Source organism: Crinia signifera, chromosome 5 (genome assembly GCF_055691185.1).
Source record: "Crinia signifera chromosome 5, ASM5569118v1, whole genome shotgun sequence".
NCBI lineage: Eukaryota > Metazoa > Chordata > Amphibia > Anura > Myobatrachidae > Crinia > Crinia signifera.
In genome coordinates, this window is record NC_139221.1 from 54568590 (window position 1) to 54589913 (window position 21324).

At 44.9% G+C, this 21324-nt stretch overlaps 1 protein-coding gene across 6 annotated transcripts in view; it reads right to left on the minus strand.

Annotated features, from left to right (window-relative positions):
* EYA1 (EYA transcriptional coactivator and phosphatase 1) overlaps positions 1 to 21324 on the minus strand; it is a 106487-nt gene that overhangs the window by 55890 nt on the left and 29273 nt on the right. For all 6 annotated transcript variants that reach the window (XM_083187245.1, XM_083187244.1, XM_083187243.1 and 3 more), the window contains 4 exons: positions 14286 to 14368; positions 13629 to 13815; positions 5399 to 5541; positions 2199 to 2282 (listed from right to left, as the gene is read on the minus strand). In XM_083187245.1, coding sequence (XP_083043371.1) covers positions 2199 to 2282; positions 5399 to 5541; positions 13629 to 13815; positions 14286 to 14368 — 497 coding nt within the window. The remainder of the gene's footprint in view (positions 1 to 2198; positions 2283 to 5398; positions 5542 to 13628; positions 13816 to 14285; positions 14369 to 21324) is intronic.

The following is a 21324-nucleotide window of genomic DNA, read 5'->3' on the forward strand; positions in this document are numbered from 1 at the left end:
TCAAATGTCGGTAATGCTAAAAAAAACTCCACTTCATTTATTCCTTCAACATAACGTACTGTGAAATCTTAAACTAAATAGAATAATTATATTATAGAAATCTTCAAAATTAAATTAAAACACAAATTTAAAGGTATATAGCCGACTGCTCTTCAGATAATAAAAAATGCATCGAAAAATTATGCAATATGTGAGCCATGCTGTGTTGGTAAAATCACAAGATATGTTGACCAACATACCCATACTGGGCAACAGTTATGCTTACAAACACTCTCCTTCCCCTAAACTACCTCTTCAACCATAAGAAGCCACAACCACTCACAGTAGCAAGATATATGCACCAACATACCCACATTGTACTATGGTTATGCGGTACTGTGTAGTTTCACGGCGCCGCCGCGCGCACAGTCTGTTACAGAAACTTGGCAGCTTGCCAGAGGCTCTGTTTAACTGTGTGCGTGTCGCTCTAGCTCTGCCTGACTGTGCTCGTGCTGCTCTAGCTGTAAGATACGTATTGACAGCTACGTTAACAGCGTAGCGACCGGGCAGCAGCAGCGCGCTGCCCAGGCGCTGACAGGTCACTGTGGTACTTGTAGTTCCACAGTGAAATAGGCAGCGCCTGGGCAGCGCTGACAACGGGGGCAAGTGGAGACACCCCGGGCACAACGCTGACGGGATGTAGGCGCTAAAGCCCCTGGATTAACACTTCCTGCAAGCCGCTAAGAAGGATGCGGGAGCCTGGATTCAGACGCAAAAGCGTCTGAATCCAGGCGCCTTGCAAGCCGCTAAGAAGGAGGCGGGCGCCTGGATTCAGATGCAAAAGCGTCTGAATCCAGGCGCCTGGCTCCCTGCAAGCAGCTCAGGTGGTGGGGCATCTAAATCCAGACGCTAAAGTGCCTGGATTTAGTTGGGTGTAGGGGGTCATCTAAATTTAGACGCAAAAGCATCTAAATTTAGCTGGGTCTAGGAGTACACTATTAAAACCCGGCCACAGTGCCACTAGTTGACGCAGCAGCTGTCGACCTTGTAAATCCCACTATCCACGCCAACCCGAAGAGTGGCGAGCGGCGGCGGTACGCATCCTACGACCTTTTCATACCCCCACTATCCACGTCGGCGTGGAGTTGAGAATAGAAAGTGTGACGACGTCAGCAAGCCACCGAGCCCGAAGCGTGGTGAGCGCAGCGAGCACCGCGAGGGGACGCGGATACCTTCACAGGTATCCGTGTCCCCTCGGGGGCTTCACAGGTGTCCGCGTCCCCTCGTGGGGCTCGCTGCGCTCGCCACGCTTCGGGCTCGGTGGCCAGCTGCGCTCGCCACACTTTCTATTCTCATCTCCACGCCGACGTGAATAGTGGGGGTATGAAAAGGTCGTAGGACGCATACCGCCAGCGCTCGCCACGCTTTGGGTTGGCGTGGATAGTGGGATTTACAAGGTCGACAGCTGCTGCGTCGACTAGTGGCACTGTGGGCGGGTTTTAATAGTGTACTGGATTCAGACGCTTTTGTGTCTGAATTTAGCGTGTACATGGGGGACACAGCGGTGTGCCGGAGTGTGTAGTTTAGAAGCCCCGGCACATCAGCGTTGTGCCCGGGGTGTCTCCACTTGCCCCCGTTGTCAGCGCTGCCCAGGCGCTGCCTATTTCACTGTGGAACTACAAGTACCACAGTGACCTGTCAGCGCCTGGGCAGCGCCCTGCTGCTGCCCGGCCGCTACGCTGTTAACGTAGCTGTCAATACGTAGCTTACAGCTAGAGCAGCACGAGCACAGTCAGGCAGAGCTAGAGTGGCACGCGCACAGTTAAACAGAGCCTCTGGCAAGCTGCAAAGTTTCTGTAACAGACTGTGCGCGCGGCGGCGCCGTGAAACTACACAAGTATCGGTTATGCTTACAAAACTCTCTCCTTCCCCTGATCCACTTTCTCATTCATAAGGAGCAGCAAATGCTCATAAGTGCAAGAAATTACCGAATTTCCATATAGCCGCAAAACAGTGCTTTGTACACATGTGGAGAAGTATATTTTATGCAGCAAAACACATTTCATGTCCAACTCAAAATGACCCTCAATATCTCCAGAATAAAACATGACATAACAAGTCCAAACCACAGTATATTCAAACTGAAATATAATACAATAAACAATCAATCATAAAAATTTAAAACTTTTCTTTCTCTTTTACAAACATATGACACTCACCCTTCCATATCTGTTTGCGTACGATCCTGTCAGTAATGAATGGAAAACAATAATAGTCTCATCCAAATCCCAAATGAACACTCTCTGAAAATATAAAACAATAAAAAATAAAAAATATATCTATATGAGAAGAAAATACAAAACATACTACAGTATTCGGTTGTAGTGCTGCGCTCTGTCACTAAGATTCTACAAATGGGTAAAATAAATGATTTTATTGTGCAAAAAAACTGTATATAACAATTGCTCTTTTCAATAACAATGTCCAGTCACTTGAGACTGGAGGATATGTATTCCTTCAAGGACAATTAATCTATACAGAATAAAAAATAAAGCAAACATATAAAAAGAAAAAATGGTAGTAGAAACAAAGGAAAAAAGTGTCACTGCTCGAGAAGTGTTATTATTTGACCGACAGTAAGGATGGTAATGGTAAAAAAGGTTTTGCAAATGAATGCTGATTGCGTTTATCTGTTCAATTAATTGCGTGGTGTGTGCCCGCTCATCTAGCAAATCTGCCAGATTGGTCCATATAGCAAAAAATCAGTGGATTTGAATAATGAGTTCAGCGGCGTCCCGCTATTTGTAATCCTTATTGTGCTGATTAAATGTTCTAGGTACCTTAATTCGTGTTCGGGAACGGTGGTACCTGTGGAGGTGGTTCGGGGAGTGGGGGTCCCGGATGGGTGAAGCTGACTCTGTCTCCCGCTCGTCACCGGTAGCTAAGTGCGATGCACCGCTAACCGGGACACGGGATGTACTGAGGTTGCTGCCCGTCTGTGTTAGTGAGCACGGCTCACCGTGTCAGGATGCCGTATAGCTCCGTCGCGGTGACCGTTACTCGCAGTTACAGGACCTCACCGCTGCTACCCGCTCCCCCTCTCACTTATACTCACCGCTGCCGTTACACCCGCTGCTGTCAGTTATTGCTGTGGTTTCTGCTGGCGCAGCGGCGTGTGCACTCGCTGGCTGCTGGCTGTTGGTGATGGTGTTAGATGTCGGATGTCGGTCCTAAGGAGGTACATACAGACTTCAATTAACCCTGCAGAGAGAGAACCACAGCGGAGGACCGACATCCGACATCTAACACCATCACCAACAGCCAGCAGCCAGCGAGTGCACACGCCGCTGCGCCAGCAGAAACCACAGCAATAACTGACAGCAGCGGGTGTAACGGCAGCGGTGAGTATAAGTGAGAGGGGGAGCGGGTAGCAGCGGTGAGGTCCTGTAACTGCGAGTAACGGTCACCGCGACGGAGCTATACGGCATCCTGACACGGTGAGCCGTGCTCACTAACACAGACGGGCAGCAACCTCAGTACATCCCGTGTCCCGGTTAGCGGTGCATCGCACTTAGCTACCGGTGACGAGCGGGAGACAGAGTCAGCTTCACCCATCCGGGACCCCCACTCCCCGAACCACCTCCACAGGTACCACCGTTCCCGAACACGAATTAAGGTACCTAGAACATTTAATCAGCACAATAAGGATTACAAATAGCGGGACGCCGCTGAACTCATTATTCAAATCCACTGATTTTTTGCTATATGGACCAATCTGGCAGATTTGCTAGATGAGCGGGCACACACCACGCAATTAATTGAACAGATAAACGCAATCAGCATTCATTTGCAAAACCTTTTTTACCATTACCATCCTTACTGTCGGTCAAATAATAACACTTCTCGAGCAGTGACACTTTTTTCCTTTGTTTCTACTACCATTTTTTCTTTTTATATGTTTGCTTTATTTTTTATTCTGTATAGATTAATTGTCCTTGAAGGAATACATATCCTCCAGTCTCAAGTGACTGGACATTGTTATTGAAAAGAGCAATTGTTATATACAGTTTTTTTGCACAATAAAATCATTTATTTTACCCATTTGTAGAATCTTAGTGACAGAGCGCAGCACTACAACCAAATTCATATATTGTAACCCACGACGGACATAGTCACCCGTTATAAGTGCAGCCGCTAGTCCTAGGGACACACCAATAGAATCTGTGCGCAGGTATACCAAAAACAGCCCCCTGTTTTTTCCAACTGTACTATACTACAGTATTCGCATTTCATTTCCATCACATCTTGTGTGACTAATGCTGGGTATACACTGGGCGATCCCTGGCACCGCCATCAGTGACGCCACCCCCCCATCTCCGTACATGCATTTGTTGACTAAATAGTCAAGATTGAGCTGCGCGTATAGACGATGGGGGGTCCTTAACGATGCACAACGGCACGTATCATTAACGACATTGAGCGTTCACACTGGACGGTTTGCACAATATATATCATTAACATTATAGATATCATCCATATCGTTAACAATATATCACCCAGTGTGATCCCAGCATTAGTTTGTGATGTGTATAAAACTGATATATAGTTGTTACTTGAAAGGACACTCATAGCTCATTTTGACAATATATGATATTTGATACATTATTATCAAATATACAGAGGTACGAGGAGATTTCATACCATCCGAAGGGATTTTTAACGATTAGGGTAGTAAAGGTTTGGATTTCTCTGCCAGAGGATGTAATGTTGTCAGACACAATTTATACATTTAAGAAAGGGTTGGATAACAACATCCAGGGTTACAACCATCTTGTTCAATAGGGGGAGCAGTGTGCAACACAATGGCGACATATTCACTAGTTTAAAATCAACAAATTAAACTTAGTTGAGGATAACTCGAGACCTAACTTCTTCATTATTTATTTAAAACAAGTGCTCTGTTAGAATCCTTCAAAATTTGACTCAAGACTTTCCTGTTCTCTCAAGCATTTCACTAATATCCATTTTTTTTAGTACTGTAATGCAAATGTAAACTACTGTTCTATAGGGAGAAAAGTACTATATAAATAACTTTTTTATTATTATTATTATTATTATAATATAAGAACCATTAATCAAACATTCTTAGCTATTTGCGTATGATAAACGGTGTTCCAGCCAATTAGCCCTCAACTGTCATTTTTAAAACAAATGACAGGAGCTGTTTCCCTGGAGCACCATTTATCATATGTGAAGAGTTTTAAACAGCTAAAACTCATTGATAAATGGGCAACATAGTTTGTAATCAAACAATATAAATAATGACATTTCTCTGTAGAACCTGAAATGTAAATTTGGTTAAGCAGATTTGATTATGAAAATAATTTATATAGTTCATATACGTCTCTAAACGACATACCTCAAGGTCAGAGTCTGGAGGCGGGGATGGGTTATTATTCCTTCTCCCTCGTCCACGTGATTTTCCATCGGACACCCGCCGCAATCGATCAGAATCGGAGTCTTTAATAGGCGTTGACGGACTGTGGATTGTACTGTATTCAACTAGAACAGAAAGAGAACAAATAAATCACTTGGACGTTCACAGACTTTTTTTGTGAATTAATTTAGTACATTACATTCCCAACGGCATGCATGACATAAATACGCTGTATTATTTTTTCCAAGAAATACAAAATTTGGAAAATATTAGTTGGTGAAAAATAACTGATGTCCTTATGCAGGAAAGTGATCACAGCTTGAGCTTCCCAATTCAATGTACCCGGTGCTTTTTTTACTTACAAAAATAATTGTCTCCAATCTACTTAACATTGGTGAAAAAGGAAAACGGGTTGAAATTACGACTACTTTACTGCTGGCTTCTAATTTTTGGAGCCTTCCCAGACTCCCTAAAAAAATAGTCTGGTCCTTAGAATAATCTATTGACTTCAAAAAGTTATGCAATTTTGTCACTATCAATAATGTGGAAGTTTATGCGGAGAATGGAGAATGCCAGGTTTCCTGTTGTCGTCAGCCGATGGCTTCTAAATATTCATGAGAAGCAGAGTGAGTCTTCACTGCTCACTGCAGAGTTAGGACGATCATATTACAGAAGATAAGCATGCAACCTTGCCAAAACCCTTTACTAAAACAAAGGTTACCTAGCAACAGCAAAATTGCCAGACAAGGGAGAAATCAGTGATAAAAACCTAAGGGTTACAACAGCAAAATTTATACGCATCAAATGAAGGACAACAAACCAAAACTTAATACGTGAACGTAATAAAGTTCTTTCAGTCATTCTGAATGTTCTAAGGAAAAAATTTTCAGAAACTTGATTTGGAACATAAAAAACAATCTGCTCTTAAATTTCTCCAGCACAATTTGATAACATGAAATATATTCGTGTATACTGTATAATTAACCAATTGCATGTAATATATTCTGTTTTAAAAAGTGAAATTTATTTATTAACAGTTATTTTTATAGCGCACACATATTCTGCAGCACTTTACTGCTTTACAGGGAATATTTCACATCAGTCCCTGCCCCAGTGGAGCTTACAATCTATATTCCCTACCACCTGTACTCACACACACATATTAATTCTAGTATTAATTTTGTTGGGAACCAATTAACCAACCTGTATATTTTTGGATTGTGTGAGGAAACCAGAGTATCCGGAGGAAACCCACGCAAGCACATAATAACATGCCGATAATTACTAGTGATTAATGTTTACACTACACTTTACATAGAATAAGTAGGGCTCAGTGGGATAACACCATTTAAATATGGCGTCAGCTCCTGCAGTCAGAAACTTTTTAAAATTTCCAGAGCTTGATGAATGCACGGCGGTCAACCGGAACATAAATGGTGAAAGAGTCTGTTACACAAAACATGTAGGATTTGGCCACCATTGCTGCATTTACAGATTTAATACATATAAAATAGTAGACAGATGACAGGAAAATGCTAAAGATTTATCTTTTATTGAGCCCTCAGCCTGGTGTCCCCCCATACTATTGTGTATGCAGCCCAAAGGGACTGTGAACAAAAATCTGTGAATAAAGGCCCCCATACATTAGTCCAACTCGTCCTAAGGACAAGTCGGACCAGTTTGCCCTTGAGAGCCCCCAGCAGCTCCCTGGGAGACTCGCTTATGATTTGGCACTTGATATGCCATTTTTACATACAATAACATTACAGCATGTAATCCTAGGGAGCTGATCCTGCGGTGGCAGGGGGGAGGGCAGCGGTGTCTGGGCAGCGGGGATCCGGGCAGCATTGGCTTGGAGATTGTAGCGCTACTTGCCAGGCTGCGGGACGGGAAGCGCTGCTGATTTTGAGAACGTACTTTGAAAAGAACGGCTGGACACTGATTGTCTGAATTCTCTCATCCTATCAGCTTCCAACTGAAATTGACCCATATCGGACCTATCGAAGCAATTTATCCGCAAGATGATGGGCGGATTTACACATCATGGGGCCCTAGGCAAGATAACGTTTGGTGCCCTCCTTCCTCAAATAATCCATAGCACTATATTATTGCTGCTGATTGCAGCCGGCATCGATATAGTATCTTGGCGCATGCACAGTCTACCAATGAATGCTGAATCTGAATCAAGCTCTAGGTTTTTTGGAAGTAGGCTTACTACCTGCATCACATTTAAAGTAACCTTACAGTGGATGAAACCAATTTGTGTGTCTAAACATGTTTTATCCTACCAAAGGGACCTTGGGAGTACCGGCAAGTCCATGTGATGTCATGACGTCATGCGGTAGTCATGTAATGCTCCTATGGGAATGTTTGGATGGACAGGAAATCTTTATGGGACCACCTGGGCCATAGGTTACTTTATGGAATATCTCTATGCAAGATGTACAATACCAAATTGACTTCTCACATACAAGATCCATAGACACTGGGCGACTATGCCCAGGGTGTATGGACAGCAAAGATTGCCTTCATCGCTGGGGGAAAGCCACTAAGTGCATAAACACCAAGCGGCTTTCCCCCTGCCTGGCACCGTCAGCGGGGAGAGGGCGGCTTTACATAGCACAGCGCTACGCAAAGCCATCCTCAAAGCCACTCATCTGCTGGTATTGGCAGCAGATGAGCAGCTTTCCCAGCGATGACGCAGGAGCGAACAGCAGCGCTCATCGCTGGGGCATACACACTGGGCAGCTTTGAGCTGAAAGCCGCTCAAACTGGGTGTTTTGAGTGACTTTCAGATCAAAGTCACGCAGTGTGTATGGACCTTTACTCTCTACACATCCATTTGTGGCGAATGTCTGACACAAGCTAAATTCTGGGGCAGTGTTTCACAGCAGACAGGCAAGGCGGTCTCCTCAACAAGACATACGTTTTACTTTAAGCCCTTGCAAAACGGAATATAAAAACTTCCATCCCACAAGAGTCCTGTTTCGCAGACTACCTCCTGACTACTTACTATGGAATGTGCATCTTTCACAGCCAACTGGACCACAGACATTCAATGTACCCACTCATGCAAAGGCTTCTACAAACATTGCGTGCGACAAAACAGATCTTACCATTCTGTACTTCATTAAGATCCTTCTATCTATATACACAGATATGAATTAAAATATCTTTCTATATCTGTTTCTCAAAGCATGTCAGAAATACCCCAACGGGCCAAGATTTATAAATACTTTTCTTGGTCACATGGGATAAGTTAAATATAACGATTCAGTATAGCAGCATTCATTCCTGTGCAACATTAGGACAGAGGGATCTTTGTAAAAAATAATAGGGCCCATTTACTAACATTGCGTTCAGCAGCAAAATCTGCCCTAAATCATTAAACCAATCAGAGACTTGCGTTCAATGCCTAATTTGCACTAGACAGATACATGCTAATATCTGATTAGCATTTTGTCTAAATCACTTTGTACCAAGTTACTATCTTGTTCTATGTCAATAACCCTTCATACATTAGTGTCAGCACCAAATATGGAACCTTACACTACAGGGCATCTACAAGGTCATTAAAATAAGAACTCTGTGGTTCACCACTAATTACTGTAGCAGAGTCTGAATGTTCTCCATTTATAACTACCCTTTGCTTTCTATCCTTCAAACCGCTCACTAGACATGTGCATAGTTTTCCACCTACTGTAGTTCTAGCAGAGCAGAGAGCGCTTTTGCAAAAACCAAAGATATAACGGGAATTTTTCTACCAAATCTGTTGATCTGTAGGGAAAGACAAGCTGGCCACACACAAGGCAACCTCCTCTAGCTGCATCATCGTAGTGGAATAGATTGTACTGTTCTGGTTCTCGGGGACAAATGTCAGGAGGCTAGCATGCAAAGTGGGCAAACAATGATCAGGTTCTCCTACTGATGTGGTCATTGGTCAATCACACATTTCCAAAAGTTTAATCTGATTGAGGTTGATACAGTATATAGCAGAGTTTTAGCAGGCAGAGCAAACGTTTGGGGACTACAATGTCCCACTATAAAACAACCAGAAGAACTATCTACAACATAATGTGTACTTCCAACTTTAATCAGAATATGATTACGTAACCAGTAAAACATTTTAATGGATAATGGGGACAAACTGGGTTCACTTGTAGTGAACCGAAATCGGCTATTGCCCCAATGGTTGGGGTTTGCTCATGTGCGACTTTCAATGTCCCGGGGCGGTTTGCAACTGGGGGCATTGGCGGCGCTGTGACATGGGAACGCCCAGCATTTCATACTGCAAATGTGGGCGTGGCGAAGTGTGCTGGGGGCGGGCGGCTGACATGACGTCAGCTGTCGTCCCAGGCCCGCACATATAATTCAGTCTTAAATTTGCGAGAATAGGAGAAATTATTTGATGGTCGTATGGTTGCAAGCCGGTTTTTTTAGCGCGGGGGGGCAGGCACTCTGGGACTCACAGCTTACCGAGTCAACCCGAATCAGGCTTAATATATCTATACACTGGCTAGGACATGATGATAGTTATTTATATATAGCGCACACAAAAGTTCCAGCAATTTACAGTGAATAGTTAAACGTAGAATTTTAAATATAATTTGACGGCAGATAAGAACACTTGGCCCACCTAAGGGGAGATGTACTAAGCCTTGGAGTGTGATAAAGTGGAGAGAGATAAAGTGCCAGCCAATCAGCTCCCACCTGTCATATCACAGACTGTGTTTGAAAAATATCAGACAGGAGCTGATTGGTTGGTTGTTGATCACTCTCCATTTTATCACTTTTGCAGCTTAGTGCATCTGGCCCTTAATCTTTCTTTATTGTAGATTTTAAAGCAGAAATCAGTATAATTGAAATTCTTTTCAGTTAAAGCAGAGTAGTCAATCAGTGGCCTCTAGGACAGCACCAATCACGCAAGCCAACCGCAGCACTGACATAGTTAAAGCATGATGTTACTTGAGTATAAGTTGCCTGTAGAAGAACGTTGTGATTTTCACTGCAATTATATGCCCTGCACATATGGTCATTTTTATTAGGAAGGCGAGCTCTCACACACCTATCATCGCCTTCCACAGCAGCATCGATTAGGCAACATATTTGAAGCACGCAAAGAGACTGTTGGTTCCCCTGCTGTTTTTGGAATCAAATAGGAAATAATATACTTTCCACCAACTCATAAGAAACAGCTAAGCCAGCTATCAAGACCCCCTGCTAGAAGGGATAGCAGACATACAAGTGGCAGTCAGTATGGTGTGAAAACTAGGCCCCAATCAGCTGTTCCTGATGACTAGAAGTTGGGTGTTAACCTATTTTTACAAGCTCAGTTTCCTGAAACAACGACCAATCTGGCCACAGAAAACCCAGTGACTTGTGCCTTAATAGCAACGCTGCAGCTGTGCTCTCATTTACAAGGGGGGCTGAGTCGTCTCCCCTGCTGGGCACCAACACATTATTTATATTTTTGCAAACCAACTTTTGTGGGACCTTTCAACAGAAATCTGAGGCAGCACAGAATGCTGAGAGATGTAGCACTGTGTAGGAACCAGTTCAGTTTATAGCATACTTGCCTACTTTCGGAAACTGGTTTCAGGGAGATTCCATACCTCACACGCTGTGCATGGTTAAAACCAGGACCTGCCACGCCAGAGGCGTGGCTACTCCGGGATGGGGCTACAAAGAAAGTGGGTGTGGTCTCCAGTAAAGTGGGCATGGCCAAGTGCAGTGACACCCATTTTCTTCATTTTTTTCTCTGGTGGCTGGCCACTAGCAGGCTTTGCTGGCCTGGGTGGCTCTTGTGCGGACCACGGGCAGCGGTGCTTGGCAGGCCTCTTAGGCATGATTGTGCCAGGCTCCGCTGTGCTGTCCAGATTTTTAGATGGGGATTGATTATTCTGGGGGTATTGGGAGGGCTATGCGTGGCATTGGGGGGACTGGCGGCTAAAAGGTGAGCCTCCTGCCAGCTACCAGCCTACACATAACACACGCACACACACAAATACAGACAGACACAGGACAGTGTTCTCCTATACACAAACACACAATGCCAGTGTACTCACACACACTAACAGGGATCAGTACCTAACTATATACACACACATACAGGGGTCACTACCAGCCTACACACACACACACACAGGGGTCACTGCCAGCCTACACACACACACACATATTTACACACAGGGGTCACTGCCAGGCTACACACACAGGGGTCACTACCAGCCTACACACACACACACACACACACACACAGGGGTCGCTGCCAGCCTACACACACACAGGGGCCACTACCAGCCTACACACACACACATTGGCCACTACCAGCCTACACACACACAGGGGCCACTACCAGCCTACACACACACAAGGGCCACTACCAGCCTACACACACACACACACACACACACACACAGGGGCCACTACCAGCCTACACACACACACAGGGGCCACTACCAGCCTAAACACACACACTCACAGGGGCCACTACCAGCCTACACACACACACACACACAGGGGTCACTGCCAGCTCTTATAGATACACCCAGGTCACCTACACACATATTGGTGTCAGTGGCAAGCTACAGTATATAAACACAAAACAAACACAGAGCTGCTTGCACACACACAGTACCAGCCAGCTTGGAGGTAGAAATACTGTCACCATGCACTAACCTGAGAACGGAGCACTCAGCAGCACTGCACTCCTGCTCCTCCCCCAGCCTGTCCTCCGAGCTGCTTCCTGTTCTAGCTCCCGGTCACTCCCCCTGCCACTGTCTTGAGCCTGCAGCTTCCACAATGCAGGGGTGAGGTGAAGACTCCGCAGCTGCTACTGTAAAGTCTCCCTGGAGGCTCTGTCTGCTGGGCGCCGTGGCAGCGCTGCTTACTATGCACGCTAGTGCCAAGCTCCGCCCCCCCCATCGCGCGGATTTTGAAACTGGACTTTGAAATTCCGGGGGATCGGGAGGGCTTTGCGGGGGACTGGGGCCTAAAGCGGGAGGCTCCCGCAAAATGCGGGAGCATCGGCAAGTATGGTTTATAGTATCACATACATCTATGGAGCTCCATACAACAGGACTGCACATTAAGGTAAATGAATAAAGTATACAAATATAAAATCAATACAAATGTCAATAATAACCAACTATCGTAACCATGTTTTGATGGGCGGCATAGTGGTGCAATGGTTAGATTTTCTGTCTCAAATCATGGGTTCAATAATTCCAACCATATAAATTATGTGTTGAGTTTGGACGTCCTCTCTATGTTTGTGCAGATACAGTACTCCCGTTTCCTTTCACAATTAATGAATCTAATGGTAGGTTAAATAGCTGTTCAACAATCCAGATGACAACAGAAAGTAATAGATTACTGTGAGGCAGATAATAAGGCTACAAGTAACATCAAATACAAGTACACCACCAATAATCGGGCACCCAGCTCAGTCCTGCATAATTAGTTTTGCTGGATTATTGGTGGCACCATCCAGGCATCCACAGCAGCCCACTGCAGCACAACCCCCGCCGCTCGACTCCCCCTGTAACACAACCAAAATCACTTCCCCCCCGAGCCAAACTTTCCCCTCTAGCCCTCCCGCTGCCCCTTCTAAGCCTAAAGGCGGCCATCCACTAGTGTGATATGGCCCCTTTCTATGCGCACATTGCTTCATAAAAAGTGACACATTTATCTGCGATTGCAACGTGAGGCGCATTCTTGTGTGCCTTACAGCCCTTGCTAGGATTGCATATGATACAGTGTATGCAAAAGTACGGCACACAATGTATCTTATGCGATCCAGCCCCCCAGGCGCCACCAGGTGAGTTGGCAGGGACCTTGGCCTAGTGGGTAGGGGCCTTAGCTCCCAGCCGAATCCTAATTTCTGTCAACTCTTAATGTGCTTGGATTATAAAAGGTGGTGAAACATCAGGTGCCACTAAATCGTTGGTCTACCTGTATAATCTGGGGCAGCACAGGGTTAGCATTACTGCCTCACAGCACTAAGGTCATAGGTTCAATTCCCACCTAGGCCCTAACTGTGCGAAGTTTGAATATTCTTTCTGTGCTGCGTGGGTTTCCTCCGGGTACTACATGATTATAATATATTTCACTTTATAGCCACATAACTAATGACTTCTGCACATACATAAATATATTGTCCAACAATATAGCAGCATTAACACCCCCAGCTGATTGAGGCTAGAACACTTACCTGTGGAGGGTTCGGTCACTGCTTGGCTGGTGACACCCGAAGGTGGTTCTTGCAGCTGGTATGTTGCAGTAGTGGACGGAATAGTGGGGCTTGTGTTGCTACTGGTCATGTAATGTGACGGATACGGCGAGCTGTTATAATACTGTGCATACTGGCTCTGGCCAAAGTTGGGATAAGACGGATATTCCTAGCACACAAATAAAGCAACAAAGCGAGTTATTGTTAAACATATTGCTACTTCTGAACCAACATTCCAAAATATAACTACAAGCACATGTTACCATTGCTTCCCACATGGAATACATTGGCTGGCTTGTTGGTGCATAATAACAGATAAACCGTACTGGACTTGAAGGCTTTAAATGTGCCACAAACGCATCTATTAAACATGATCTGATATCCACATTCAGTACCAGTGTACATGGGGGATGCCAAACACATGGTACCTCTCTGTCGCATTACCGAAACATTTACTGCAGTACATCTGTCAGCGGAGGAATTAAGTCTGGATTTATAACACGGCATGTAGAAACACTTGGAGGTTGGAAGGACAATGTCAGGAGTCAGTGAGGTGAATACACAGAAAAAATGTGGAAGACTGACAAAAAAAAGGCTTCTTGTGCAGAACTGAAATATCTCTCTTTTACCAAAATTTACCTGCTGGGAGCTATTAAATCCAGTTGAATTTGTGAGTGAATTGCTTCCTGCATAGATTACCGATGCTGTGGTGAAACTGCTCCCTGAAATGAAAGGAGAAAATGCCTCAAATTACTGAAATGTGTATGCACGCAGACCTCCCAGACTGCAACTTCAATAGGCTCCATGTGTCCTGCAGAAACAACAGCGTAGCTCCTGACATGTACAAGTACGCGACAAATCCTGACGACTGCATTAATGTGGAAAGGGCACCCGCTCAGATTGATGGTTCCTGACTAATGTATGACTGGGCCCTGATCTCCGTTCAGGCGGTTCACCTTAGCTGCAGTAGTCAGATAATTATGTAACTATCAATATATGTTTCTTTAAGGACCACCAGTAACTGAAACAATGGTAGAAGTAAAATGGACGCTTAGGAATTTAAAATGGTGATATGTCAACAAATGGTACTCCAATGGCACGCGGTCAGATGTGTGCTTTCATTTTCCAAACAGTATCAGAACAATTCTGTTCTCAAAGTACAATTCTCAAAGTACGTTGTCAAATTGAGTGTTTTAAAGTCTTTAGCATCCTTAAAAAAAAAAACAATTCTTAATGTATGGGGACCAATATGTGTTGGTGAACATTTATAGCATAAAGAAATTAAAAAAATGTTTTTTCAACAATTAAACAAAACGCTAGCTATAGTGAGACTACATGCCGACTATACAACAAGGTGTGGCAAATCCCCCACATCCACGGAAGAGTGGGCTATTCTTGTGAAGCAGACAGGATTAGGAGATTATACCTGGGTTTGAGGCTCCATGTAAAGGGGGAGGGGCTAAACGATGCACATTCATGTAATTTAGTCTCACCCCTCCTCACAGAATATTGCCATGCTGGGGGTGGGGATTAGCAATGAGACAGCCCATCCCTGTCCCCTGAAGTGTACTGCAAGTGCCTCCTCTGTGGGCTTCTGCCAGAAAGGAGACCATGTAAGTAGGTAAATATGGAGTAATTAGATTGAAAGAAACATCTCCCTACTGGCCAATTTGACCTCTTGCTACCTTTGCTATACTATGTGCCTGATTCAGAGGTGAATGCAGATATCACCGCCAATGTGTCTTTGTACACGGCAGTTGTGCAAAAATATGCAAACACGACAGGAGTTAATCTGCATAAAAAGACGCCCACTGCCAGCTTCTCTGATCTGTGTCTGAAGATGTAACATCAGATCAACATCGCAACCATTGGTTGAAGCATTGGACCTCTTATTAAGCTTCATGTTACTTGAGGTATCTGGCAAAACTATAACACCAGGGCCATTAAACTGCATCTAAGGATAAAGCCACTGACTTCAGCAGGTCCAGAAAATGAGGCTGACACACCCCTGTTTTATGCAGAGCTCCTCCTTAAAAGGCTGGCAGCAGTCAGTCAGGCTGCGGCTATCCTAACACTGGCCCTTATTCTGATCGGTGCGGCCGGATCCGAATATGCGGCCAGGACCGTGCGTGCGAAACCCCGCCTTCCATACGGATCGCCAACTCCGTCCGTACGCGGTAAGAAGCTGGCCGAATGGACCGCACGTGTATTTTTCATGGAATACGCCTCCTCCATCTCAGGGAACCTCCCCCATCATTCGATGGTCGCAGACCATCGAATGCAGGACCGAGTGGTCCACCAGCTCCCGCAACCTCAGACCACACGGACATTTTTCCGTGCAAAATCCGGCGATGTCATATGTCCGCCCCCTACACGTGCGTCACGGCCGCATTACCATACGTACGCCCAGCGTTTGCATGGGAACGCCCATGTCATATGTCCGCCCCCTACACGTGCGTCACGGCCGCATTACCATACGTACGCCCAGCGTTTGCATGGGAACGCCCATGAAACGCGGGGCGTATGCATATGGTAATGAGCCCAAATAGCCCTTCACGCCCCTCTCCACCCCCTGTTCGGAGTGTTCACATTTCATGCGGGATTTGGCCGTACGCCTCTGCACATGCGCAGACACAAAACATCGGCGGCACGAATGCACGCGGATATTACCGCACCAACCAGAATAAGGGCCACTACTGTGAACAGAGACGCGGCACAATCATGATGCATGATTATTTTCCAGCTACAAGAACCGAATCTGAATAATTTGATTATACACTGTGAAAATGACCACGTCTGCAGATATGGATTCTCTTTAAATATAAATCATTGTGAATATATTTCATAGTAAGATTGAAATAACAGAAAATAACACACACACACACATATATATATATATATATGTATATATATATATATGTATATATATATATATATACATATACATATATATGTGTGTAAAATTGGACAAGCTTATTTAACTATTTACAAATGTACCAGCTTCCCTCATATCACCCAGCCACAAACACTGTGCAGACGCTTCTGGCCCTTCTTTAGAATGTCTCGATCTGAGTAGACTGTGTTTGCATAGTAACATTCAAAGTATTTATCTGTCTGGTTATTGGCTCATACACCCAAAGTATGCAATATGCCTGTCAAACTTTGCCCTATACAGATGTTATTCTCATTATCCCACTGAATTCACATTTACATGCACTGAATAGATTATCTGATGCAGTAAATGTAAAGCCCCGTACACATGGTGAGATATTGGCTAATGGCCAATTTTGACTAAGCAATTTTGACAGAGATATTGGCTAGATGCACCGGAGATTTTGACTAAGCAATTTTGTCTAAGTAATGATAGTCTATGATATAGTCAACATTTTCTTGCCTGCACAGTCAGTCTATGCTAAGCAATCTATGCTAGACAATAATGACTAAGCAGGAGAAAATAGGGAGATTGTGGCTAACCTTCTAGGAGATTTTGACTGTCTAGTCAAAATCTCCTGCCAGAATCTCACTGTGTGTACACCCCTTAACAGTTAGATGTTCTGAATGAAAGAACTGATGGAAAGAATGTTTTTTTTAATACATCAATTAATTATGTCACCAGCGATTAGGTCAACGGTAAATGAAGTGACATGTCCGGACGCATTTTGATATGAGGGAAAAGTTGTCATCAGTATGAAGAGATGCGGGGCACTGCAGTTTGTGTACAGTGTATTCAGCCAAGCATATTCTGTATGTTTCACCATTAGGTACTGTAGTCCTCATCTTCCTCACCTAACAAATCTTCTCTTTTTTTTTTTTTTATAGAATTCTATTTAAAGGCCAGACAGCTGAATTGGAGCATTTCTGAAATGCCAAAGCCATGAGCATAACCAGATAGTTGTGGGCCCCATAGCATCATTTTGTAAGGATCCCCAAGCGTCTCCCCGGCTTACTGAAGTTCCTTCTACTGTCAGTCCATGGCTGTTATTGTACACAACAGGAAGCAACACAGTCGTCCTTACAGATAGAACCTGGTCTATAACAGGGGCTTAAGTAACCGGGAGCCTGCAGGAGGTAACTAGGGGCCCCATATCACCCTCAGGCCATGCTACTTTGGTAGTTACATCTGTGGAGGGGGAAAACAGTCTCTAACCACCATGCTGCATCCTAATCTCCATTCCCTGTAGCAGCTGCAGCCCCTGCTGTACCTGGTGAGAATACTTCAGATACTCTACAGTCCTGCTAAAAACATATCAGTCTACTCTGGTTGTACTTCTTAGGCAGTATTCATTGTTATTATGCCAGCTGTTCCTCAACCCTAGATTCTTCATCTATGGCATGTTGGCAGATACCTTAGGGCAGTCATGTTCAAACTGTGGCCCTCCAGCTGTTGTGAAACTACACATCCCAGCATGCCTTGCCATCGTTTTAACATTCCCCAATAGCAAAACTGTTGCAAGGCATGATGGGACTTGTAGTTTCACAACAGCTGGAGGGCCATAGTTTGACATGCCTGCCTTAGGGTTACAAGAGGTACTTCAGTACTTCAGAATATAACAATAAAATTGTTAGTAAATAACGTATGTTAAGGGAGTATCCTGCTATACATTTACTCAGATTAGGGTACCGGTATATGCAGATTAGAGACACATTGACAGGAACTATTTATAAAAAGTTGACAAAATATACTATAAACAAACCAATCAGAGAGCATTGTGCGTAACCCTACAGAGGACTTAATGCAATGTATTTCAATGGTAAACACACCAAAAAAAAAAAAACCTATCTAAATCTAAAACCTAATGACATAAAATATGAATTGCATAAGCTCTTTGTAAAATGAAAAAGTATGTTAGATCTGCAACAGCAGACATCTCACACAGCTCAATTATGCTGCAGGAGAGAGCAACCAATCAAATATTTATCTAAAAATGTTGTTGTTTTTTTTTATTCCGCACACCCAGGGTGAAGAGGGTCAAGAGAAGTCTCTCCACCCATGGTAGGGTTCAGCCTGGGAAGCCTTGTACTATCTTAATAGTATAATTCTCAGTTTGGGACAAAGATTTCGGGTTGGTGGTGCCCCCCTGAGTCCAAATGCAAATACAAAAAGACAGGAGGAAAAAGAAGACTCTTTTTGTGGGACACTCTTTACATGTCTTGTGGTACTTTAGTAAAAGTACAACTGTCCACAAACACGTAGATCTGTAGCACTCATTTATGTGGCTGCAGCCTTGCCACCATCTGCCAGTGTCTACTTCTACTTGTGACACAAATGTGATGTTGCAGCAGCATAAAATCACTTTCATGCAGTTTGGCTGTGGGTTTAGTACTTGCTTGTTCTACAGGGAGTTCACAAGTAGATAAGACTAATACCCCTTTTACACCAAAACGCCGGGTCGCACCCGGCTTTTTAGACCCAGGTTCAAGCCGAGTGCGACCCGGTGTTTAGTGCAATTTACACCGGGCGGACAGCCCGGCCTGCACCCCCCCCCCTCCCCTCCCGGTGCTTGGAGATGACAGGATGATGTCATCTCCAAGCGCCAATCACCGCCGCCGCCGGACCGGAACGCTGCTGGGGGCAGCCCAGCACTAAGCTAAGCTGCTGGGCTGCCCCCAGTCACCGCGCGCACCCCCCCCCCCCCCCCCCCCCGCCGTTGCACAGGAGGTGAATGGATGCCGCACGCAGGCATCCGTTCACCTCCCTCCCCCGCCGCCGCTGCTGTCTGCAGGGTATAGCAGACAGCAGCGCCGGCTGTCAGTGTCAGGCTGACAACCCGTCCAACCTGCGGACGCTGCGGTCCGCAGGTTGGACGTTCCCCATTCATGTAAATGGGAGCCGGGTCATCCGACCCGCGTTCCCATTTACACCGCCCTCTACCCAGGTCCTAGCCGTGTTCTACCCAGGTCAGGACCTGGGTAGAAGTCCCGTGTAAAGGGACACGGCGTTAGGGATTTACACCGCCGAAGATCCGGGTCTGACCCGCCGCTGACCCGGATTTTTCGGCGGTGTAAAAGGGGTATTAGTTATGTCTGCCCTATGGCAGCGGTTCCGGAACGTGGTCCTTAAGGCACACTAAAGCTGGATACACTCTAGCAGATATATCTGCAGATCAATCGATCAGCAAATATACCTACAGACGGATCGGGCAGCAAGTTCTCCATACATGCTGCCTGATCAGTTGAGACTGACATCCCAAATGGGCATGCCATTGCACCTGCCCATTAGCTGTCAATCAACAGTCGGTGGATCGCCCGTACACACAGCACAATGCGCCAATATATATTTAGATATATAGGGTATCGACTGTGTTGCACAGCTGCCACAATATATCTGTGAACGAAGGCGTTCACAGATATATTGCTCGCACACATTGCCAGATGCATCGATATGCATCTTAAATCGAACAGCGGATATATCGGCCAGTGTGTACCCACCTTAACAGTCCAGGTTTTAAGTATATCCATGGCTCAGCAAAGATGGTTCAATCAAATTGACTAATAAAATCGCCTGTGGCCATGCATTTGATGTACCTAAAACATGAAACATTGGAGTGTCTTGAGTGCCCTATACACCATTAGACTTCCATCTAAACAATTTTAAATATCCCACCTTCCTGCCGGGTTGGGATAATTTGGTCTACAGCATGATGGTCGACAGTCATTAGGTCAACACCATTAAGTCAACGTGGGAAAATGACGACATGTGTCTAGGTTGACATGTGAAAAGGTTGACATGGTTATAGGTCGAAAGGTCATTAGTTCGACAGGTTGTTAGTTCGACAGGTTATTAGTTTGACAATGTCTATGTCAACAGTCAAAAGGTCGACATGGGGTATTACTGTTTTTTTTACCTGAATGTCAACACAGTCGACATGGACACCGTTTCAAGTGCACCGCATCCCCTCGCATCGCTCGCTGTGCCGCGGGCACACTATTTTATTCTCCCACAAAGCCCTAGTGGATGGTAGGGCATGAAATACTGCCTGTCGGCACATGTTGGCACAAAAAACTGTAAAAAAAAAGCCATGTCGACCTTTTGACTGTCGACCTAATGACCTGTCGAACTAACGACCTGTCGTACTAATGACCTTTCGACCTAGAAACATGTCGACCTTTTCCCATGTCGACCTAGACCCATGTCGAGCTAACGGTGTCGACCTAATGACTGTCGACCATCATGCTGTAGACCAAATGACCGTATCCCTTCCTGCCAATGGTATAAGCAGAGGCTGCAGCAAAGAACTGGAGATCACTCATTACACTTAAGACTTATTTAAGGGTGAATCGGACCTACTGTACTATTTAGGTTGGGCATAAATAGGACATCCCCCAGCTTCCTCATACATCTATGTTCCTGCTCTGGAGATAATGACGCTCATCATATTTTCACTAAACTAATCTAGTAATTGATCTGAAGCTGAATTGGATTTCACTTTACAGAAAAGAAAATTAGATTGGCCAGTGACCCGACCACTGACCTGAAAACAATAAGTTCCCCACTAGGATCTGTTCCTGAGAAATACCCAAAGAGCCCGGCCTGTGAAAAGTTATCCTGAATATATGCAGCTGAACACCTAGATTGCTATGCGAATGTCAGCACTATTACACACTCAGAGGTGTTCTGCTTACTACGTATATGATATATTACAAGACCTGTGAGTGCCGCGACCTACAGAAACTGCCA